Source organism: Ruditapes philippinarum, unplaced genomic scaffold (genome assembly GCF_026571515.1).
Source record: "Ruditapes philippinarum isolate M1 unplaced genomic scaffold, ASM2657151v2 ctg8232_1_1_1_1, whole genome shotgun sequence".
NCBI lineage: Eukaryota > Metazoa > Mollusca > Bivalvia > Venerida > Veneridae > Ruditapes > Ruditapes philippinarum.
The window spans coordinates 10697-36465 of NW_026860822.1; the positions used below are offsets into that span (position 1 = coordinate 10697).

At 31.9% G+C, this 25769-nt stretch overlaps 1 protein-coding gene across 4 annotated transcripts; it reads right to left on the reverse strand.

The window, feature by feature from the left end:
* Positions 1-1613: 1613 nt before the first annotated feature.
* Positions 1614-25271, reverse strand: LOC132713491 (solute carrier family 23 member 1-like). 4 transcript variants are annotated; one of them, XM_060696115.1, is made up of 13 exons: positions 25082-25271; positions 16209-16325; positions 14102-14268; positions 12693-12814; positions 8872-8924; positions 8426-8607; positions 7868-7982; positions 7351-7507; positions 6602-6855; positions 6150-6279; positions 5359-5502; positions 4850-4945; positions 1614-4014 (listed from the first exon to the last, which is right to left on the reverse strand). In XM_060696115.1, exons 1-13 carry the CDS (start codon positions 25250-25252, stop codon positions 3695-3697), a joined length of 2028 nt encoding a protein of 675 aa, XP_060552098.1. In that variant the 5' UTR covers positions 25253-25271; the 3' UTR covers positions 1614-3694. The 4 variants fall into 4 exon arrangements, with proteins under 4 accessions (XP_060552098.1, XP_060552099.1, XP_060552101.1 ...); XM_060696116.1 differs by lacking the exon at positions 25082-25271 and adding an exon at positions 22821-22958; XM_060696118.1 differs by lacking the exon at positions 25082-25271 and adding an exon at positions 20224-20333.
* Positions 25272-25769: the final 498 nt, after the last annotated feature.

Consider the following 25769-nt stretch of genomic DNA (forward strand, 5'->3'; position numbering starts at 1 on the left):
AGTGGCCATTTAGAGTTCAAGGACAACGTCCCTGCCAAATCTGAGGTTACTAAGCCAGTGCTATGTATTCTACATGCTTCAAATGTGAAAATGTCAAAATCAATAAACTGCGGACAGGCATTCTTAAGCAATTGAGGGGAAAAGCTTTTTTTAGTTGACCTTTGACCCAGTGACCCTCAAAATAAATAGGGGTCACCTTATAGTCATGATCAACCTCCATGCCAAATATGAAGACTGTGGGTCAAAGGAATATTAAGTTAATGGGTGGACAATCTTTTTGAAGTCAAAGTCCATGTGACCTTGATCTTTGACCCAGTGACCTTAAAATAAATAGGGGTCACCTACTAATCATGACTAACCTCCATGCCAAATATGAAGACAGAGGGTCAAAGGAATCTTAAGATATTGAGCGGACAAGCTTTTTTAGTCAAGGCCCCTGTGACCTTGACCTTTGACCCAGTGTAATAAAAATTAATAGGGGTCATCTTCTTATCATGACTAACCTCCATGCCAAATATAAGACTGTGGGTCAAAGGTTTCTTAAGATATTGGGCTGACAAACTATTTGAAATCAAGGCCCATGTGACCTTCACCTTTGACCCAGTGACATCAAAATCAAAAGGGGTCATCTACTAATCATGACTAACCTCCATGCCAAATATGAAGACTGTGGGTCAAAAGAATCTTAAGTTATTTGGCAGACAAGCTTTTTTATAGTCAAGGCTCCTGTGACCTTGACCTTTGACCCAGTCAACTCAGAATCAATAGGGGTTATCTATTAATCATGAGTAACCTCCATGCCAAATATGAAGACTGTGGATCAAAGGATTCTTAATTTATTGGGCGGACAAACTTTTTTAAAGTCAAAGTCCCTGTGACCTTGACCTTTGATCCGGTGACCTCAAAATCAATAGGGGTCATCTACTAATCATGACTAACCTCCATGCAAAATATGAAGACTATGGGTCCAAGGAATCTTTAGTTATCGGGCGGACAAGCTTTTTGAAGTCAATGCCCCTGTGACCTTGACCTTTGACCTGGTGACCTCAAAATCAATAAGGGTCATCTACTCATCATGACTAACCTCCATGCCAAATATGAAGACTGTGAGTCAAAGGAATTCCTAAGTTATTGGGCGGACAAGCTTTTTGAAGTCAATGCCCCTGTGACCTTGACCTTTGACCTGGTGACCTCAAAATCAATAGGGGTCATCTACTTGTCGTGTCTTACCTCCATGCCAAATATGAAGACTATGGGTCAAAGGAATCTTAAGTTATTGGGCGGACAAGCTTTTTGAAGTCAATGCCCCTGTGACCTTGACCTTTGACCTGGTACCTCAAAATAAATAAGGATCATCAACTTGTCATGACTAACCTCCATGCCAAATATGAAGACTGTGGGTCAAAGGAATCTTAAGTTATTGGGCGGACAAGAAAAAACCGACGGACGCCCGACGGCCGGACAGCCGGACGGACAAGCTGATTCCAGTATACCCCCCTTACAACTTTGTTGTGCGGGGGTATAATAATCACCGTTAACTGTTAGATGTAATACATCATCTTCTGTCATCAATTTTATATCGATTCTTCACCAGTCAAATAACAAATCCATGATCAAGCTTCACTTTTTTATTTATAAAAATCCGGAAGATATATATAAATAATTGTGATATACATATAAAATGCTAAATATACATAAAAAATACAAAAAGGAAACAAAATTGCTAAACAATGTATTAAATAATATACAGATTAATCGACTGAAAAGTAAAACAACGACATAACCTAATTTTTACCATACGGCTAAGGTTAAATGTGATCTTTAACATTACTGACTCACTTTGAATTAGGAACAGTCCATCTATAGTTTAAAGGAGTTTCAGCGATATCCAGATGCAAAAAAAAAAACATCTAAAAAAACATCTAAAAAAACCAATAAAGTTCTAACTAAGATCAACTGGTGCCATTGAAAAATGCCCAAATGAGAATTGAGAGGTATAGTCGGAATTAAACTGAAAGTCAATTTTTTTTTTGGTCGATATTAACCTGATATTAACCTAATATTAGCCTGATATGAGCGAAGCGATTGAATGCTTCTCTATTTTGAGTCATTTTGCACAAGAAATATTATACTGGAAATAAATGGAATGATAAAATGATTTAAAAGTTCCTATACAAATTATTTGTCCAAAATTTCGCCTAATGTGAACAATTCTTGCAAAATCATGTCAAATTACATCAGTGGAAACCCTTTAATGTTTTTTTTTTGTATTTACTTACTATTATGTATATTCAATAGTATTAAGCCTGATCAGACTTCACGCATAATTATAAATTTCACAAACTCTGGCTCAGTGTCATATTAAGTAATACAGTAATCTATGAGTATAATGGGAAAAAAAGACTGTCAGACATGTAAACACAATTTTAGAGTCAGATACAATTGTCGGCTAAAACATTTATACTGTAAAAACTGGCATGAAAATATCATATACATGTAATTTCATTCAAAATATATTCTTTGCCAAAATATTTCAAATTTGGAAGGCAACACTTCATAATCAAAATAATATAAATTATCTGATACAAAGTAAACTGATTTTTTTTCTGATTAAGGAGTTAGGGGGCGTGGACGTACCTTGCAGTTATCATTGCCGCCAATGCGCAGACTCAATCGAGCCTGCAACATTTTCAATTTTGCCGTTTTAGGCGTTCTTTACGGATTCAATTTTTCTCTATTTTATTTTAAATCATACTTGAAATTGAGGTTTGAGAGCTAGTTTAGAAATTCGCGACTGAAATATATTTCACAGCGGTTAAAAGTAATGCCACTGCAGAGGAAACTCGTCACACACACGTTCTGTTTATATGCATTGTATAAAATATTCTGATTGACATACAAGAAAAAGGAGTATCTACAGTAAAAATTATAGTTTTTTTACAAAATGAATGAAGATCCTCAAACAGTTAATGAACCCAAATCACTGATCACATTGGATGATATTTGGGGCCGGGATTGGGGGCCGGGATGGGGATGGGTTATTATTTCCATGGGTTGTTATACATGATTTCTCATTTCGCCTGTGTTCATATTTCAATCTTAACCTACAGAATTTTGTAATGAAAGTGTCCATCTTTTGATTTAAAATAAATGAAATGAGCAAGATTAGAAATAATTGATAAATATGCATATAGGAATAAAGTAATATACAAAGCAAAGACATTTTGTTAAGCAAAGACATTAGTGAAACATAACCATTTTTTTTTTCAGCACCTAAATATTTCTTGAACACAAGTACTTTCTGATTGAAAGTAAACTTCATATATATTTGCCTTACAAATATATTTGACATACAGTTTTGATAATTTCACGAGTGAATATGAATATATCATGGTCAGATTCAATTTTTGTTCGTTTCTTTCAATAATCTATGGATATGTTTCCATCAATTTTTATTTTAGATGATTTTTACACTTAGTTTGAATTTTTTTATACACCAGCGATATATCGTTGTTTTTGTGCCTTGACGACCTTTTTAATCAAAACGAAACCTAAATAATCACAAGTGATTCTATTTCATAAGTAATTACAATTGAGTCCGTATTTATATATGACAATACATGAATGTTTATATATTATAATTATATGCTTGAACACAGTTTATTAAACATGAGACAACGCATACATTGAGTATTCAGAATTCAGAGAGCTTGGATTTCTTTTCACTATCGTCCTCATACCCATTGTGTATAACTTCAATTTCTTCATCGGAATTCAACGATTTACTTTGTAGACATTTACAGGGACACCTTGACCCGTCAAACCCATCAAATGTTGGGAAGATGGGGACATATTTCCCCCACTTCCAGTTCCTAATTAGATTATTGCCGAATGGAAGATCATACGTTTTGAGACTGAGATTAACATTGTCCATCTCATCAATGTCGTCATCTTCTTCATCAGAGAAATCAGGAACTTCTCTCCAAATTATGATACCGCGCTCTTCATCCGTACCTGTAACAAATTATTTATTACTTCTTTAGAAAGAGAAAAAAAAATGAAATTTATCATGTTTAAATAATGGTTTTAAACAATGTTAAGTGCTTATTACCTGAAGAAAGTAGCGATAAATGTGAAATGATTTGTCAAAAAGGTAGAAACATGTAAAAAAGTAGTATTTTGACTTCCATACAAAATACTAATTTACTATAACTGTGCTTAGTGACAAAAAGCAACCGATGAAAAATGATGGTGCAGGTAATTAATTAGTGAGTAATGATTTGGATAGTCTAAAAGAACACTAAAATTAAAAAAATGTTTTGAGAAATAACAATAAAAGCATTTCTGAGGCATTATGGGTCTTTAACTAATTGATTTTTCTTTCAGTCAATTCTTGCTGTTTGTAATGGGTGATAGAAAGGTTAGAACAAACAATGTTGTAAAGGGTTGTTTCGACCCTTTTTATATTTACACGTTGACAGATGGATGAACTGGTCTATCTTGTAAGAAGCAAGCCCGGCACATTAAAAAACTTAAGCGGTTTAAAGATATTGTTTATATACGTATAGTGACATTCAGTTGAAATTATATTATCATTTTCATTATCAGGAAAGAAAAAAATGGAAAAAGAATCTAATAGAACACTCTACATACACTTCTCAGTACACTTCGGAATATCTAAACGAACTGTGCACGATTACTTACAATTAACGACAAGTAACCAAGTATTAGATTTATGCCATTTTACCAAATAAAAGTATTCCAATCATACGTAAAAAGTTGTAGTGTATAAACTGTCATAATGAGAAAGAACAAAAACATTTATTTTCTTTTTACATGTTATACTCACCAGGTATCACATTGTCCAGAACCAGTGCAGAAAAGCATCCCATAAACATATTGTTGGCTAGAAGTGCATTTATCACTTGATCTAAGCTATTGTTGCCTGGAAAATAAACAAACATATGTTGTTACTGTAGTGCTTTATCTACACCAAGTTGTTGTGTTATTGATGCCTTTTAACACGACAAAACGTCAACACGCAAAACCAATTTTACTGCACCTTTTTGTTCGGTATAAAGTCGCCGCACAAACAAAGTAAAAGTCATATGACGAGTTTTTCAGCTTTACTGGTGGAAGAAGTCCTATCGTGCTTCTCCGTGCATTTTTCGGACACGAACAGGCAACGACGTTACTTAAGTAAGCCGGATAGGTTCCTGAAATAAAATAATCCAATGTCCTTTGAGTGGACTCGTACTCACAGCAAAAGCAAAAAAGAGAGAGATTTCTTAGAAAATTGACTGCAATGAAAAGTGATGTTACAAACGTGCAGTATTATAAAGGATGTTTTCAAGTTACCTGTTTCGATAAGTGTGGAATTAGCCACAACCCAGTTTGGAAAAGCCAGACCGAGAAACAATGATATACCAAATACGACGAGATTTCTAGATGAATTGAGATCAACATATTGTAAATTAGAGGCCCCTACTGCTGCCAATACACCTGAAATATAATTGATATTAATATATCTTTATAATGTACAGGAGATATGTTGGGAGGTCACTGTAACAATGCCGAAAACACATAATGTAATGCAAAGGTTTAACATTAATGCCCTCTAAAAGATATTATGTTTATCATTCTATTCAGTACTATTGACTTTCAAAGAGAGCACAGTCATGTTTAATGCTTAGGTCATTAGTTCGAGTCATCGATAGGTCACAATCATGTCCCCCATGTGATTTATAGTTATACTTATTGCAGAAAGAGCTAAAAATTATAGTTTGTTCCATTAAATAATTGAAAAATGTGTTTGACTCTTATAAAGTGAACTTCAAAAGAAATAAATATATTGGATACTTGTTTGTTTCTTGTTTGTTTTCACGTCAACCCAATACAGTAGAGGTTATATGGCGACGTTCAAGCTTTACTAGTGTAGAAAGTCCATGCATTGATTTAGGCACACCTGACACCTGAGCAGAAATCCAGATGCTACCTGGGTAGCTTCCTAACATGCGGGAAGCAAAATTCCCTGATGGGATTCAAACTTACAGTGGGGATTGGCAAATGGTTTGAAGTCAATGACTTTGACCACTCGTCCACGGACGATTCGGTAGACAAATAGTTAGTTAAGTAAACAACTCACGTACCAAATAGTACAAGGAAAGATGCTCCAATAATAGGGTCAGGCATAGTTACAACCAGGGCACTGAATTTACCCAGGCAGCCAAATAACGCCATAATAAACCCAGCTACCAAAACTACTCGTCTGCTACCAACCTATAAAGTCATATGCATTTTTTAAAAGAAATGTTATATTAATACAGTTTAACATAATTATACATGGACTTGTTTTCTTCTTTCATGTTTTTTCTTATTTAAGAGTATAAGGTTGCAAACATTTGATACGGTTAATTTCATATGTATTTATCTTCCCATATTTACAGACAAAAGCTTAGCATTATAGCAAAACGATTGTGTAAGAAGTGTTAATTTTCAAAGTTTTTCAGATGTTTGCCGTGAAGAATATAAACCAGAAAAAAAGAAAAATGAAATGATTAAAATTAAAAATGCTTTTTAACTGATCAGAAAATAAACTTGCCTTTGTCAAGCTAATAACTCCAATATTCTGACTGCATGATGTCACTCCGAATCCTGCGCCCACTGCTGCAGCCAGGATACAGTCAATGCCTTCAATAAAGATTCCCCTGTTTACCGCAGCGGGTGGTGGAGGCAGGGCACCAGCCAGTCTTGCGCATGTGTAGTAATCTCCGATACTCTCTATGATGGAGGTAACAACGCCAGCAACCATAGCAACAAAAAACGCGGAGTTGAATGTTGGGACTCCCCAGTGACCTGACAAAAAATACTATAATATAGACCTAGTTATGTACAAAATACATTTTAATATTGACTTTCCTTGCCTCTGTCATATAAAACGAAGATGCATTCAACAATATTTAGGTATATTTAAACACATTTTCTTTGTTGTTGTGACAATGAAGTTCAGTATATTGTATACAAGTTTTGTTTGAGCACATAAAACGGACAGCGTCTATCGAGAATTTAAGTATACCACGTTTGTCTTATAGTTTTGATTAAAAGATTGACGAAATTAAAACTCACCCAAAAACATAAACCAAAACATCAGTAAACATACAAAGTGCTGATTATCATTTGTTTTCATGCCATTCTTTCTAAAAAGAGTTTTAAATATAGTCTTTGCTCAGGTCGCTCTTCCGTTTTATACAACTTAACTATGACTGTTTGCAAAGTTTCCTTTTTTGATACAGACAATTATTAAGATCACTAGTTTTAGAACATTTTATTCAAGCATCAAAATGTATATACCAGGATAAGGGAATCTGACCCATGGAACTTCATCTATGACGTTTAATCTGAGGTCAGTTCTGGCGTTATACCCGTACGTGCTGTCGTCATCCGGGAGAGCACCGGTAATCGTGAGGATGTAACACAGAAACCACATTATACATGTAGACAGTATTACCTATAATACAATCATATAACAGTCAACATATATACATGTACATATATATATTTGATGAAAACATATTAAAGACACATTACATATTATTATTATTTTCATTATTTATGAACTTCTTCGAAAAAACTCTTTCCTTATGTTATCCACCCTTTTTTGTATCTAAGAGTAAGAGTTCAGCTTATTTTAAATAAATAAATAAAGCGTTGTTAAATGCATGATATCTGCTACATCATCTGAGTTTTACTTTACTTTATGCTATCAAAAATGGGCCGATTTTTTTGCACAATTTTTTGATATGTAATATGAATTGGGAAACTTCTTCAACACATCTAAATGAGGTAAAAGTAAAAGCGGAATACCTACAGAAAATATTTTATGAAATACGAACTCCATCTTCTGTTCACGTCCTTTACTAAATGGATTACGGACTTCAAACACCGGTATAACTTCAGAGAAAAGTATGATCAGGACAATGGTACTGAAAATAAATATAAAATGCTGGAATAGCCACATGATTTTCGGTTCCATATTCCACAATCGGAACATCTCGGCTATTATTTACAATAACCTTATACTGAGACTGACGGAAAGTGCCGAAAAAGTTGCAATAGCATACTCTATTACGAGCAAATCAAGCTAATGCGTTGGAATTGATTTGCTAATTGTTACATGAAAGACCTTTTATTACATTCGTGCGGTGCGCAATCCTGTGCTATTTTCTATTCATACTCTTGCAAAATGTAATTGACCAGTTAATAGGAATTTATATCACTCTATAAGTTTCAGTATTTATGTCACAGCAGAAGTGTCAAATTATGAAGGTCAATATCAGAATAAATGACATATGGCTGCTCGGAATTCGCCAATGATAATTTCGTGTTGCAAACCATTAAGTAGAATTGAATTAAGAAAGGTTCGTACCCTCCAGAAATACCCCAGTGTTGACCAGCAAGGTTGAAGCCTGTCTCTGCAACAGAAAGACCCATCAACATAATCGTAGGGGCAACGGTCAATGGTCCAATAAACCGTAACAATACGCCGACCAGGCCACTGAAACCAATAAATATCTCAAGAATTGCGGCCACCATGATTGTACCAGTTAACTGAAAATAAAAGAAATTACACATACATATAGAAAAATAAAACCGTAAATGTTATCCTATAAAAGCTTTATACATTCCAACGGCAGCAACCTAAATCAAGTATTTGGTTTTGATTAATAAAATAATAATATCAATATATCTTATTATATTAATAAATTGAAATAATGTGTGTCCAATTCCAAAGATGAAAAAAATAATTTCAAAAGAAATATGACCTCACGTCTTTTAGAGTTGAACAAAAATTGATGAATAAAACGTGTATACCATATTTATTCTTTTGATATGTTCTTTCTCTTCATCCATGGTTACATTCATATCTAAAATAGATATAAAAAACACATACAATTTTTGTCTTGAGATTTAAAATACACATGATGTTATTTTTAAACCATAACAAACAAACTAAAGACGGGATGCACAAACTACTTGCACGCTTTTACATTTGATTGACTGTTGTACGATCAATTGTTTTATACAACACTAAACTTCTGATAAATTCCCTGATCTTTTATAAAAAAATCTTTAGATATATTAAGTGTTTATCGTTATCTAAATTTTCCACATTTGAAAAAAAACCCACTAAACTAAAAGTCTTAAATCAAGTGAGTGTGTTAATGATCATTCTTACATTTGTTAATAAAATAAAAGTAACATCTAATATCTTTAACACATAAAAAAGTTAGTATTGGGGTTATTTCTGCTGGTTATTTCAAAGCGAAAATGTAATATTGTCAGGTTTAAAAAGATCAAAACATTGGACAGAAAACGAGAATGTACCTAAGAGAGTGGGCTTATGAATGGCAGGGAGGGTACGACTCGGAACATGATCGAATTTGCCCTGAATGCAGTTGATCTAGATCTAGTTAGACTTACCATTTACAATGAAAGGATGTTTAAATGTACCGAACAGGATTTAACATGCCTTATTCATTAAACAAATCCCCATTCTAACTAACTAATCAAATGTAATTAATTAAAAAACAATCGCGTTGGAATCATCGGAACACATACTAAATGAAAGATGAAAGTATGCTAGACTGTTCTTTTTTTAAATCAATATCACCATGGTATAATAAAAAGTAAGCAAATTGTAAATACATGTATATCTTTTCCTTATATATGAATGACTGTAATGTTTGTATAGACAAATTCTTTCTTAAAACTATTTATTTCACCCGACTTTTTCACATATATTATCTTTTAAATCATTAAACGTTCCGTAGGAGAGGACATTACACAATCTGTTTGGTATTAATGTTCAAGTAAAATAATCATTTCAGAGCACCCTCTATCATACATTCAATAAAACACAAACAAACAAAATTATAAAAAAATGTCAACTTGAAATTCAAACCAAAACTACACGAATAAGTAAAAGATTATTTGCTCCAAAAATGAAGATCCACATAGAAATACTTTTCGATTAGTTTTGAATTTAATGTGTTAACTGTGATAAATTAATTGCAACAACATTCAACCAACATGCTACAATCTTCTTTTCATTTTGACATTCGTATCCCTCAGTTCGTAGTGTTGTTGTTTAAAATCGTTGTTGAAATTTGCGAAAATTCATTTTCAGGTAAATCAAAACACACAGTGTCAATACTCTGTTGTATTTATTTATTTTTATTCTTCACTTCTTGTTAATGCTGAAGTGTTCTTCGATAGGTAATGTGTGAATATACGATTTCTCCATACAAGCAGCAAATAGTGTCTGTTATACCCACGAATTACGTGGTATCTTCTGAATCCATATGAATTACAGGGTGTTTACATTGAATATTTTCATTTTAGATTTCATAGAGAAGGCTAAGTGTTCAAAACAAATTTTCAGAGCGAAATAAAATCCAAGGCTAGAAATATCGATTCGTTGTTATATCATTAAAAGAAGTTAAATATCATGTTTATATTGTCATTGTCAAAACATGTGTACTTCAGCACAAAGTACCTATCATATTAGAAAAATAAATGGATTTATGTCATTTTCTCGGGAAAAAAATCAAAATGATACAATATTATCTCATTCTTTCTTTTTCGGTCGAATGTCATTTGTAAGCGATTGTATTTCCTGTAATATTTACATGGAAGAACAGAATATAAGTAGAATTTTCAATGGTTATTTGATTCATTTCTCCTCTTAAGCCGACCAATGGTGTGAAAGCCAAATTTTACCAACAACCCGTCTTAGAACATACAGTTACCTTTGTCAGGAAGCGGCGAAAATAGAAAAATCCTTCTCACAATAACGTTGTGTTTCATCTTATATTTTTTACATTTTTCCTTCGCCATTAACGCAATTAAATATAATTAGACACTAATGTTCATTTACCCTTCTCTACAAAGGGATTGTAGGCCTATATGTCTAATTCGATTTATTAACAAATGATATTTACTGAAAATTATACTTTGCAGCAAGTTAAAATCGTCCGTGACTAGCAATATACTTGTCCAAAAAGGAACATAAATTTTCATTTCTGCTTATTTTGTGCTCAATAGTTTTTCATTCCAATTTAAAAGAAATTTTCTACCAAATACATTTGTTACATATTGTATTTCAAAATCAACATGTTTTAATTATACTAAATGTATTTTTTCCATTTGACCTTGTCGTTGTTATGGATAGTGGTGATGAGCAATGTCTTTTAGCAAGATTTGCTTCCATTCAAACTTATAAACACTTTTTCAGAATATAAATCAAATGAATTAATGGATGAAGAAATAAATATCCATATGATTAAAAAAAAAAGTTATATAGAACATGTAGTTAATATAGAAAGCTCTTAAATAAAGATCTATGAAATAACAAAAAAAAACCAGGTTTTCCGCGGTCCTATATTTTTTCAAAGCCATTTCTTGTCACTTTTATTTTAACTGAGTTATAAGCATAGACGAGTTGATTGCATTTATCCTTCGCCTTCCGTAAACTTTTCATAAATAAATCTATATCGTCTACTTTTGAACATCTGAAATGTAGATTTCTTTATTATTCTCCTCCGTTATTATTTACTGCCTTGTCCATTTAACATGTCGTTATTCAGTTGTTCACCTTTTCTATATCTCTGCAGGTTTCTTTCCCTTATCCACCTGCATGATGAGCCTTTGTGTACTTAAATACCTAATTAATTTTTCAGTGTCTCAACCCTTGCTTCTTTTATGTTTGTTAGTTTAATAAAGTTCTTCTTTATATCACCACCTTCGTTACTTCCATTTTAAATTATTATCAGCTTTGTTGATACAGCTTGGATTCTTATTTCTTGGTAATGTTCATCCCCTACTTATAAATTCGTCTAAAAACTTTCTTTCGGTGTATTCCATTTAAATATGGTTGACAAAACGTTATGTCTTTTCTCCTAACCTTTTTTTTTCTTTGGCTTAAGCTACCTAAAAACAGTTATCTTTGTTTAAAAATCGACCCAATATACTGACTTTTCTTCTTAATCACATCCAATACATAGCTATTCTTGGGTGGAAAGACATGTTTCTTTATTTTCAGATTCCTCAACCTTTTGTACATGATCCCGGTCGGTTACTTACCAAGAGCATAGGCAATCTAGATAAATTGTAAACAGCTCTCAGGTATTTCTTAGAAAATTGTTCAACGTTTATAAAATGCGGCTCAATGATTTTACTTATTTTAGAGATGTTGATTTAAATGCTGCCACTGTTTTTCTTTTGATTTCTTTTGAATTAGCAAAAATGTCGTTTAATCAATTGTACTATTCATCTAAATCAAATATTGATATTAATCAAATTGATTTAAAGAATGCATATATATAATATATATTTAATGATAGATATTCGCCTCATACAGACATTGTTTAATAAAGTTATATTTCAGAAATTCCTGAAAGCACTTACATCTAAACAAACACGTAAAATATAGTCCCTGCCATTTCAAAAAATCCACCTTTGCAGTATTCCTTATAAAAAGGCATTTGCGTTTATTAGGTAATACCCCGGTGGATCCAAAGTAAAAAATTATATTTTTACTTTTACTGAGATGGCAGAACATCAATCAAATATGGAATACAAATCTTGTGTAAGAATTCCCGCAACCGGTTACATGGTATTTTGTTTTTTCTTACGAGTTGTTGTTGAGTTGAGACCATTTTCAACGTTGCTCGCATCACATTTCCATTGTCCTATTTTGGTCAGCGCTATCATAGGAACAATGTACGCAAAAGCTGGACACTGTACTATTGGTAATCTGAAAGTATGGAACTTTTAGTACCCTTGTGACGTCAGCAGCATTGATAAACCACTGACCAGGTTTAAAACCCACACTAAACCTTATTGTTCCTAAACAAACTACAGTACATAAAACACACAAATAGAGTCGGACTGCAACTGGGCGACACAGAATCGTGTACCTCTAGCAATTGTCAAACTTTATATTGCATAAGCATAGACTGCAGTATGGTATAAAGTTGTAAAAGACGAGTTTAACCCTGTCATAATGATAGGAAATGGTTCATTGATAAAAAGCTGAACAAACTGAAGATTGATTGGTGCACATAAGCGACATTTTAGTTAATGAACCAACGAATAATAATAATAATAATAATAATAATAATAATAATAATAATAATAATAATAATAATAATTGTTGATATAATAATAATAATAATAATAATAATAATAATAATAATAATGAAAAAAAATCAAATATTGAATTCAGATTTCCTTTTTGTAGTAGAATAAGGAATTGATATTGAACCTGCAAAAAAAGAAATAACTATAATAAACAAAATAGACTACAGGTGCAGTTGTTACATCTTCCGTTGTTTAAATACGCGATATGTCAGTACGCACATGCAAGAAAGGTAAAACACATTTGATTAATGGATATTTCACAAATCTTCATGCAATTTGTTTGCCGATATAATAAAAATATATTTTATAACAGTTTTCAGTCACAAGAGGCATTTTCCTTCAGTTAAATATCCAAACTAATACTCTCACAGCGTGTTTATATGTACATATATATAGAAATATTACAATAAAGTGAATTGCAAAGACAAAAAAATGCCAGTGAACAATTTTGGACAAAACAGTAATATATACTGTATGTAAGAGTAAAATATATGAAATATATTATTCCAGCGCCGAACAAAATTGTAAGATGTCCATTATCTTATTTCATGGTTCATTTATTTGTACCTTTAATATTTTTTTGTTGAAACATATCTTAAATCAGCATTACATACTAGTAATTATATGTTTCCGTGCTAACTTTTATTTCTAATTCGGAGTACAGAAGGGGTAGATTTTATTTCCAACTCTGTTTCTTATGGGAAAAAAATAAATAACAGAATTAAAAAAATAAAGTAATAAGACGCTTAGCGCTAGACGTTTGTTGAAAGATAAGAAGCCTCGACAAAAGTATATGATATACAAACATAAGCTCTAAATGCTGCTAACATGATAATTAACAATGAGATAAGAATCAGGACACCTTACACAAGAAGTTCGGCTTAGGCGGAGTGTATCTTACCTAGCACCGAAGAAGGTTTGCACGAGGGTACAAATTCCACAAGCAAATATCATGTTGCCGAGAAGGATAGACTTCACGTGGTTTTCTTCGGGAATGCCAATAGCACAAATCACCGAAGCCATTATACCCGGAGTTGCCAGGTTTGAGCTTAACAACATAAGGTAATGCTGAAATAGTAATAAAAAGAAACATAGATGAAAACTTAATTTTGGGCCATTTGCATACAACAACGTCGAACTTTGCATTTGGGCTTCAAAGTGGAAAAAGAAAAGACCAACACGTTTGGAATAGTAAATACCTTAATAACATTATTCAACACTGATTTCTTTGTCGTTGCGTTTGCAAGGGGTCACAATTTGTCACCATATTTTATAGTCACCATTTAATGTTTTCCGACCAGCATTATCAAATATATCACCTTTACAGATGGCAAATACTGTTTCTTTAACAGTTGGCAATGTATACAAACAAGCATTCAGTAAACAGTTGGCCATGTATACAAACAAGCATTCAGAAAACTATCACTTTTCTATACAAACAAGCATTCAGAAAACTATCACTTTTCTATACAAACAAGCATTCAGAAAACTATCACTTTTCTATACAAACAAGCATTCAGAAAACTATCACTTTTAAATGAACTATAGAATGATTTCGTTGCATGAATTCATTAACATAAACAAGACATATTATAGAAAAGTAACATAAAAACAACATTAAACGTACAAAGAATCGTGTAGCTACATAATTGATAAACACTACGTCATTCAGTTATTATGCTCTTGTTTTTCAGCAGATATGAAAAATAATGACTGTATTACTGTAGAAAATTCGTGGTCATGTACCGGACTGCAGCTGACCTTTTTATACTGGTTTGTCTCTGCATTCTTCACCCCTCATATTTTCCCTGTAAAAACTTTAACCATCATATGGTCCGAAAACTTCGGCAAATCCCGCCATTTTCCGGATAATAAATATATTTTGAAAATGATGAAATGACAAGCTTTTTATATAAAAGATCTGATCATAAGTTATCCTGATATTTATTAAATACATTGTATAATGTGTAAACAGCGAAATTAACTACAATATTTTGTCCATAGTGGTGTATATGACGCATATATTACTTAGAATTCAATTTTATTTAGTTCGCCATTTGTTTTCTTGTTTAGAGCACACGCATTTTTTACATGGGGGCATATGCAGTTTTTCATGGAATGACACAGTGTCACATTGAAGGTTCGATGACAACTGTCATATGATCATATCTGCGGATGTATCAAAATTCAACATTTTTACAAGTTCAATTCAATATCAGTTGGATTGACAGGGCGCGCGGACGGTACCTTGCAATTACCACTACCGTCTTTGAAAGACTTTACTGCAACATTTTCAATTTTGTCTACTCGGGCATTCTTTACGGATTTTGTTTTCTCAATTTTATAACAAAGACACTAAGAAAAGCATAGACAGCGCTTGCAGATTACTCCCGAAAAATCGATTTCGTGAGACGCTATGATTAAATTGCCGAGATTAACAGTTCTCTGGAGCGAAATGTTTCTGCAAAGCAGAAATTAGAATACTATTGATTTTCCACTCTATTAGTTAATAGAGCTTTGATTTGAGTCTTTGCAAGTGCGGTTATAATTGTATATTGCATCTGTAAGCAATCTACTTAGGACTGCTATGGTTGATTTGTGTATTAAAGCTAAAGGTTCAATATGTTATGTTTAGATACATTATGTCATATAATTATCAAATCAAAAGAATAAAGGTCGCAAATGACATTTACTGCCAATTTATACATCAACAATAAGGGAACCCCTCGGTAACTCTCATCAGCCGGTCTGCTCTCTATATGTCAATTAGGAAAGTTCCCCGATCTTCTATTTTAGAAACTAACGTCTTACGCGTTATAAATTGCCTTACAGTGATACGATGCTCTTTTCCGAGATAAAATCACTGAAATACTTAGATTGAAACAACACATAATTCCTTTTCCGACAGAAAATAAATGCTGAAGGCCGCTTTAAAGAGCTGTACAAGCAAAGCAAAGACCATCGACAAAACAGAATTGAACTGATAATGCTCGCCAGATTTTTATTACCTGAAAGCCTAGCAGAATAGTTGAAATCCATGGAGGATTATCGTCAACTTTGTATTGTAGCCCCGACAAAATTGCTGTCTGCATCTTCTTGGAGCCTTTCTTTGGCTTGTCTGTGTTCTGAAATGATAAAAGTCAAGTAACGTATGATACAAAGTCCATATAATTCATCCAAGTATCCGTCATCGGCATTACCCTTGTTGTCAGCTTAAAGCAGCATACCTCCAGATTCATTCTATTTTTCATGAAATATCTGTCATTAACTGCACATAACATGTAAATTTTTACTTCCATCTTGAATAATTTTCATGTTCTTAAAATCTTGATATATTGTTTCTCAAGTTTGATTTCTTGAAATATATCGCCTCATCTGGAGGCATACAGCTTAAATGTTAGAAAAAAGTGTTAGGAAAATTTACAAGGGCTTAAATTGAAGTAACGTAGTTCAGAATAAGTTTCATCAGAAAATATCCTTTAATATAATTGTTAATACAATAACAGTAATTCAGTGAACAATTAATATACAATCCGATCTATTGCAAGCGGTGCCGTACAGCCTAAATTTTGATTGATTGTTGTATCGCAGTTCCCTACTACACCGTTTGAGTAGGTAAACATTTATTCTACGTATGTTATATCTGTGCTTTTCATCTTTATGAGAATCCCTTCTTGTGATATTAAAGCACGAATTTTTACCGCACTTGTAAAAGTTTGGTAATAAATGTTATTAGTTATACAAATAAATATCCAAAATTTCGAAAAGTATGGCTGACTATAACTATTAATTTGCGTTATTTCTAGATTCGTTATGACGTCATTCCAGGAAGATAATATCGCTGAGTCAGCATGTTTTGAGGTAGAGGAATCGCAGCAATAAAGAAGGAAAATGTTTCAGGTAAATAGGTTAAAATGTCAGTAGTGTAAACGAAGCAGTAGGTCGTGATATGTCTTTCCACTGTATTTATGTATCTTTAAGTGGATTGGTCCGCAATGCGCACACTTTCAATAAGTATTTCAAATATACAAATGTATCATATGGATATTCTTATAAAATATTGCTTGAAAACAAATATTGAGATAAAGTTCTAAATGATTCAATATAAACAAAAATATATTCTTTTCTAGAACAATTTATCATCTGCTATATCAATACAGCAAAAATATATTGTTTGTTTTATATAAATAGCACGTTTTGCACGAGTATAAAGTTTAGTATAAAAAGTTCATGTCATACTTTATGAATTTCTAAAAGAAAAAAAATCTACAGTAATATAAAATAACCCGTAAGTATCCAACACTTTTATCATTCAAGTGTATTTCATTTACACAAACGACTTTTTAAACAACCATATATATCATATATCATAATATTTCTACAACATACATATATAAAACCAGAAAAGGTTAAAAGTTTATTTTTTATGAAAAAAAAATAAATAAATTTATGCATACATTGCGATATCTCCTGCTTTACTTTAAAAAAAAAAGATATTTATCGAATGCTCTAGATTTTGATTTCATAATCACAATCATATTAGTGAATAACTTTAATTAACTCTTTGACTTAACTTATTAGAACGTATCATAATTTGAATAATTTTGATTTTAAGCGTGTTACTCTTAGTTTTGAATAAAAAATATAAAGTTAATAGACAGGAATGGTAATAGTTACCTAGATTACACTTAGTCTAATTTAGATTATGGAGTGTTTTATCAAGCACGTCCTTTGTTAATGCACATGCATACAATATATTCCCGGAGATTCCACTCAAATTGCTGTAAATTAATTGATTAAATGTTTCTTTTTTTTTGTCCGTGTTACACCACACATTAAAATCATTCATCAAAGAAGAAACGCTAGAAATGAATAAATTTTAATGGTTAAATGAATGTATTGCTTATTTGTTTTACACATTATTCGTTCATAATTCTCAAAAAAAAAATGAAATTAAAAATGTTGGAAAATGATGCCAGGCTGTATTAGGTTTGGTACAAAATATATTTACATTGTAGGCAATACTGATAAATGTTGTTGTTGCTTTAAACGATGCAACTCTTGTCAAAGTTTATATTGTGACCTTGTATATTGATCAGTAAACGTTACCTATTTCATATATTTACATATTATGTCAACGATTGCGTTATCACGTCTGTCAACTTTAAATACGTGACATTTAATAAGGTGGTCCCATAATCATATGATAATCTGTAGGTTCATGTTCATTAGTAAGAATTACATAATAAAACTGACCAAAAGTGGTGCAACCAAAATTATTTAAACTATTTAACTTGATTTACCAGACTGATTAAAGAGAACCCCACTGAGGTCCAAAAGCTAATACATATGACTTAGATACCTCAATCGTGCTTTTGAGCTATTCTTGTCCTGATTTGAGAGAAAAAGCGTTCCAACGCTTTTTAACTTAACAATTAGAATAATTATTCTGGAAAAAAAACAACGGAATTTTGCAAATAATCTGAAATTTTGCATACACCTTTTTAATCTAGACCTACATCAAGCATGACCAAAAAAATTTTTTTTCAATCAATAATTAGGTGATAAAATCTATAAGATTATTATACGACATTTAAAGTTTATTTTATAAATGGCACTGTAACATTATAATTGTAGTTTACAGTAACATTAAAATGAGTGATAAAAAATGCATTTATATCATAAAACCATCCAAAAACAAAATCGAAAACAAAATAAGAAAATCCTGGACAAAAATGACTCACCAATCAGATAAGCGCCGACAACAAAGGATAGAACTTAAATATCCACCGGGAGACTCTATCAATGGAATCGCGTCTTTAATACTGCCGTTACGTGACTCATATATTTCGTTCGGAACTACTGCATGAAAACTACAATTTTCAGACAGTATAGTTCCTACTGAGAGAAATTCTTTTTGTGGCTTTTACATCCAAAATGAAATTACAATATCACTTTAGTTATAAGTTACTAAATCAGTGCTTAATATTATGTTATGGTCCAGAAAATCTATAAATTTCAGATAAAAGAGAAGAAAAAATCAAGTCTGCTACTAAGGCGTTACAGATCCGCAGGAACTAAAATATTTTCGGGAAATTTCCAATACATGGTGGAAATATACCAAGAAATATTCTTAACAAGTTGTTCATGCTCCACAACGGCCTCGTACATCTCAGAGAGTTTTAGCACGATGCTCTATATCTAATAATCAATCGCATCGCAAAGAGCACGCGCTTTTTAATGATCACAGGGTATTGTGAATTACTTTAACTTTGGCTTTAATTAATTTGAACATATTTCTCCTATTAATTTAACATTTAAAAGTTTGATTTTTTTAACCTACCTGAAGATATTTGATATCTTTTAAATATTAAGGTCTTTTAAAATGATTATTTATTTTACTGTGTACAAGTAAATCTTCTAAGCACTTATCTTAATGTTTTATTTATAGTCATAATAAGTGTTTATTATTGTTTCACTAATGACAATGATTATGTGACATTGTTTCTCGTTTTGTACCATGAAATACCATATTTGTATACACATTTATACTGAAATAAATTATATTATTATTATACTGTAGTCATATAAATGCCAGCAGACCTTAAACTAATAACAGCAGACCTTAAACTAATAACAGCAGACCTTAAACTAATAACAGCAGACCTTAAACTAATACATTTTTAAGACACTACAATAAGTTCCAAAACATTTACTGAATAAAAAACATTTTTAAAACTTTGTACTATGAAATAATCCTGTTTTGAGATTTTGATGAGTTGAATGTCAACAATATACTGTATAGAGTAATAGGTTATGGTGAGTTTATATAGAATTCAACAAAAACAACAACGACGACGACGACGACGACTACAACAACAACAACAACAAAAAAAAAATAACAACATATACCTTACGCATATGTTACATTGATTTTGCAGATTTGTAATGGCTTGCACTAAACATAGATCTATTCGTTGATATGTTGAATAACTTTGTTAATTCAAAAATTATTAGACTTACCGTATTTTCATCTTTGTCATTATTTGACTCTTACTTTTTGTATTGAAAATCCTCCATTTACAAAATTTAATGTAATTTTAACCTTCACTATGTCATGAAATTGGCTAACATATGGATCGATATAATAACTGGCCAGCTGTCACAAATGTCTATTGTGTAAATAGATAGAAATAACCATTTAAATATTTCCAGGTTTATTTATCTATGCTGACAATGTAATGTTTCAAGTACATCATTTGTAAAGTTATTTGCACGGCAATTAATCAAAGTACTCTTTTTAACATTTAAATAGCAAGTAAAACCCATGCAGATAATGTTAAATTGGCATATCTTAAGATTTAGAATTTTTACGTTGACTTAAGCAAATTATTTGTCATATCCCTGGGATCGTTTCACTTTAACGGCTACCAGAAAATACCAAATTGTTTGAGTTATTTTGCGCAATAAAATGATAATTCTGGAAAAAATAGGGTGAAGGTGGGACCTGAAAATTTGCACACAACTTATTGATCCAGACTTTCATCAGTTTGTACACAAATCTTGGGGAAAAAACGAGTCATGTCAAAAGACCTCAGTGGAGTCCCTTTAAAGCCTCGTTATCAATTGCACTAGTTAATGAACAGAACAGAACAGTGATGAGTCATTCCGGGTCCGGGACCCAGGTTTTAGATATATCCCAAGTCGGTCACCACTTTAACAGTACAAATGTGATAAAACATTAGCTAATATGTTACCCTAAAGTTTTTATTTAACGCAATTCTAGTTTAGTATGTCGCCCGGCCTTGTCTTTAAGTTAGCACATTTTTGTTTATTTCACTAGCACGTCTACAGCATATATTAATGCAAGGTATGTACTTCTTCATTAAAATGTTTTGTTTGTTGTTTGATTTAGCACGTTCCATTGACGTATTTTAGCTTTTAAAACAGGTGAGCTATACTGCCATTTAAAGTGAACTTTGTTATCCGCCAGAACTTATTTGGGGATTCAGTTAAGTAAACAATATGGTGACTAGTGTACCGAATATAACTAAGTCAGAAGTAAAATAGTGTTCAGCCAAGGATGTTTAATTTCTGGGAAAAAACATCATCATCATCATCGTCATCATCATCGTCATCATCATCATCATCATCAGAAGAAGAAGAAGAAGAAGAAGAAGAAGAAAAAGGAGAAAAAAGGAGAAGAAAAAGTAGAAGAAAAAGGAGAAGAAAAAGGAGAAAAGAAAGGAGGAGGAGGAGAAGAAGAAGAAGCAGCAGCAGCAGCAGCAACAACAACAACAACAATTCCATGTGCTCATTGAACTTATTAATCGCTTGTTTTGCATTTTTGAACCTAAACCTAGCTGACAACCCATGTTGACAAAAATGTTCCGTCACACGAGTTGTAAATTAAAGTTAATATTTCACAAGATCTCACTTACATGTATCAATTGTTTTACTATTCTGTAACCAAAGTTACTGTATTTTTCTCTTATAAGAAAGTGTTGAGATATTGCGACTTTTTTAATATAATTATATTGTATATTATAGATAAAGAAATTTAATGAAAAGGAAATATATTCATTTGTTATTTTTTGAAGAAAAAAATTAGTTGTTAAAAAGACTACCCGACGGTGTCGATTCCTAAAAAACTCAATGCCATTTGATAATAGATCTATGTTTTATGTACTAGAAGAAGGAGAAAATAAATCAGATAAAATTGAATTGAAAACAACAACAAAAAAACAACAAAAATCAACAACAAAAACACATAAATAAAGAGGATTCTAACTTTTGCTAAAAATAAAAGCATATGCTTTGTACATATAAATATACGTTGATGTAAATGTTTGAGCGTTAGCATATGCTGAATTCCACACGTGTTTAATTGTACTACATCATCTGTTTAACATTTTAGGGGTCATTTTTAAGAATCAAACTCTCAGGCGGTCTCCCATTTTAAGTTGAGTATTTTTGAAAAAAAAAATGTCCCAAAGAAACGTCATTGTTTTGTTCCGTTTAATTTAGATAAACTAAATTTCAGAATTTTAAATTTCCGATATTTTTTTCCGGAAAAACCTTTTCGGACAAAGAGATATATGGATGAACAGAAAAATAAAATAAAACAGATATATAACCGAACAGTGAATGTGTTTCTTTAAATTATCATTTTCATATGATTTCATATGACAATATTTTATAGAATTTATTGAATAGAATATATTGATAGTATTATATATTCATTTACGAGTATGTTATGTTTCTTAGCACTAGTGACTAGTGACTTAGTTGCTTTTTGTTGTTATTTTTTCCGAATCCCCCCTGTATGATTATTAATGAATAACAATAAACGAATGTTATATTTCTTTAACAAGCCTTTACAAATAATTGCGTGAAAAGTACCAGAATAAATATGATATATTCAACAATGTTGGGAGGGCTGTTGGTAATGTTGTAGCCCGGCCCATTTTTTTGAATATTTGGTTTTGTACAATTCATGAAACTTTACATATATTTATGTAAATAATAGTTGCATTAAATAATATTAAACTAAAACCTAAACTAAACTAAACTAAACCAGTGACTATTTTTGTAAGGAAAAAAGATAGAAACCGACTTACCATTAATTCCATTTTGTTTTTCATCTTAAATAGAATTTTCTCGATGAATATTCCTAGATATGAACAAGTAGTATAAGATTATGAACAGAATTTCATTTACTACAATGTCAATGACAATGCATAAATTACTTTTACTTAATGTATTAAACACAATAAGTGATATATAAATATATTCACTAATTACCAAAGTCTTGTTTGAACAACTAAACTGTAAGTATTATTTATTAAAAATGACCTCTTGAAACGAACAAACAAACCATACAAACAAACAAAGAGAGAGAGAGAGAGTTAGGTTGTCTATACGTTGTCTAGGCCAAGCAGTAGCAGGGGTCGCTCACTAAAAAGTAAATATGACGACCATTTAGCAGATTTTTATTTCAACCAATCAATAAATGAATCAATGAATCAATCAATCAATCAATCAATCAATCAATCAATCAATCAATCAATCAATCAAATTGAATTATCAAGTCCCTATACTCAAGTCAGTACTATTAATACCTTCTAATGTCAGAACTTAGTAAAAGTACGCTTGTATATTTACTTAATATATCTAATTTATCATATTGAAGAAGTAATTTGAATTATAATTGATACCGACCATCTTCACATGTTTAATGGTAGTTCTTAATTTTACTAAAAGCGGACGCATGTCGCTTTTGAATAAAATGAATCCCGACCTTTAGACAATACCTACAAAGACGCGCCTATGCTTTAATGAAGTTTGAAATCGTCTCACATCATCCGAGAGTTGTATATTTAACATACGATAATGATTCATTCACCTGTGCGCACTCTTTTAACTACATGTATTTCATTTTGAGACGAAAACGGAAAATATTGCATAAATATATTTTGCCACGATAGTAATTTGAAAGCATTACTTAAACGCATTTCAACGTTTCTACGACTCGAAAGATTTTGTGATATTGTTTTTATTTTGAATATCAAATTTATACGTTCAAGGCCTAAATGTTATTTACATATACCTATGGTTACGGTAGTTGATACACAGGTCCATGACATTTCGTTTACAGACAATAGGCTGAATTAAGAATATGTCTAATTATTAATTAGTTTGACGAGTACAATTAAGTCGAGTACAATTGTAAGTGCTGGAACAGTATGCACTCTTATCACGGATTAATTTAGACAGAATTAGAAAGACGCATGAGTATCTATAGATTAAGGCAGGATTTCCATTTATCATTCATCCAACAGCGGTGGCCATGTGTTGGCCATGAGTTCGATCAATTTGGGATATTCTATATCCTTTTAAAGATTATAGCGTAAGAAATGTAATCTCGGGAAGTGTCATCTTTTGACTGCCGTAGATTCAATATTTATGTGCCTATGTGGAGGTGGCCTAGGCATGGAAAAATATACACATCGATTCTGGCCAGTTCAATATTTTCATCATACAAAGTTTTTACTTTAATGAAATCCTTGATGAAATACCATCTGATGGTTCGTTTGCGATAGAAGGAACGCTGCAAGGTCCGATTTTTTCGCTCATCCGATAGACGAACAACGTACATGTAGTCAGGTATACGGAATACTTTACACTGAAAATAACAGGGTTCGAACTTGTGTCCGATGATCGGCTTGATGCAATCGGATGAACATGCTAATCTTGCCCAACACAGAGTGCCGTTATCAATACTCACCCAGCGATTGTTTTTCGACAAACTTCACATTATTGTTTTTGATACATATATTTACATGATTATTTTCACTTCAACGATCGGGTGTATTTTTGTTGTGTCATAACTATCATTTCTTGTAAGTTTTAAAGTTTTTTATGTTGGTTGTGAACCCTCGGTACGTCATATACAATCGGTACAGGGTCGGTCTGCCCGTATCCTTTAAGATCATTTAATATATAAGCACTACTAAATGAATGAACGGGGATGAGGACATTTCAAATGCAGTATAAGAGCTTTAATACACCATTTGGCACAACGACTTAAAAAACATTATCACAGATTTTTTTTTATATTTAATATGATTCAAAATTTATCTAAAAGTTTTTGTAATAGGTGATCGCAATAATGAATTTAGTCATAGTGACACGTGACACATTCGTTACATGTTAACCCTTAAACTGCTAAAACAGAGAGAAATAAGACTTTGCCCCGAGACCAGAGCCAGATTCCCACCAAGTTGATAATGGACAACTAAAAAAATCATGTTCAAGTAAATTTCAACATTCAGCAGCCAGATAAAAGCTTGTATTGAGACAAAGGGCATTTTTCACATACCTTACTATCTTTCACATTGTCTTTATTGCCATCTTTAGGCGTAGGTGTTGTTTCGGTGTCATAGTAACCAGAGTACGCCTTGTTATCTACGCCTTTGCTTACACTAGGCATCCCATTGTTTGCTATACTTTCAACACCATCTAAATGTCGAATTGTCTTTAACTCGGCCATGACTTTACAAATGTTAGCAATCTGAAATTTAATATTATAAAATATTCTAGCAAGGCATTTTTTATTCAATTACAATGTATATCAAAAATTAAAACGGCTTTAAACCTGATATTGTAGAATAATACCGTTAAGCTAAGAACGCTAACAATCAGACGTGAAATGGGCAACACTAAAATGAGTCCTACGCCGATAATGTGAGTCCTTACACTGATTGATACTAGTAATAATGATTAAAATAATAATGTTAATAATAACGATTTTATTTAAAGAACGTAACATACAAAGTTTACACAAAAAGAGATCAGGTTTACCTATTGTCGGTCGCCCCCTGATTTAACAATGTATAACCCCTAAAAAAGGGAGACAAATGCTAGAGACATCCTGTAGATCTATATAAAATTTGAAATCCTTTTTTGCACAAACAAAAATTCAAATATATTCTTTAATGTAAAAATATTTTCATTCATCCATCAGACTGACACCCATATTAATCATAGCAATCTTTGATAAAACTCGT

Coding starts and splice junctions, on each gene's coding strand:
- LOC132713491 (XM_060696115.1), bottom strand. CDS start 25,252: ATGGCCGAGTTAAAGACAATTCGACATTTAGATGGTGTTGAAAGTATA. Junction 8,608..8,871: donor ATATCAAAAGAATAAATATG/GTATACACGTTT, acceptor TTTTATTTTCAG/TTAACTGGTACAATCATGGT. Junction 4,015..4,849: donor TCTGGACAATGTGATACCTG/GTGAGTATAACA, acceptor AATTTGTTACAG/GTACGGATGAAGAGCGCGGT.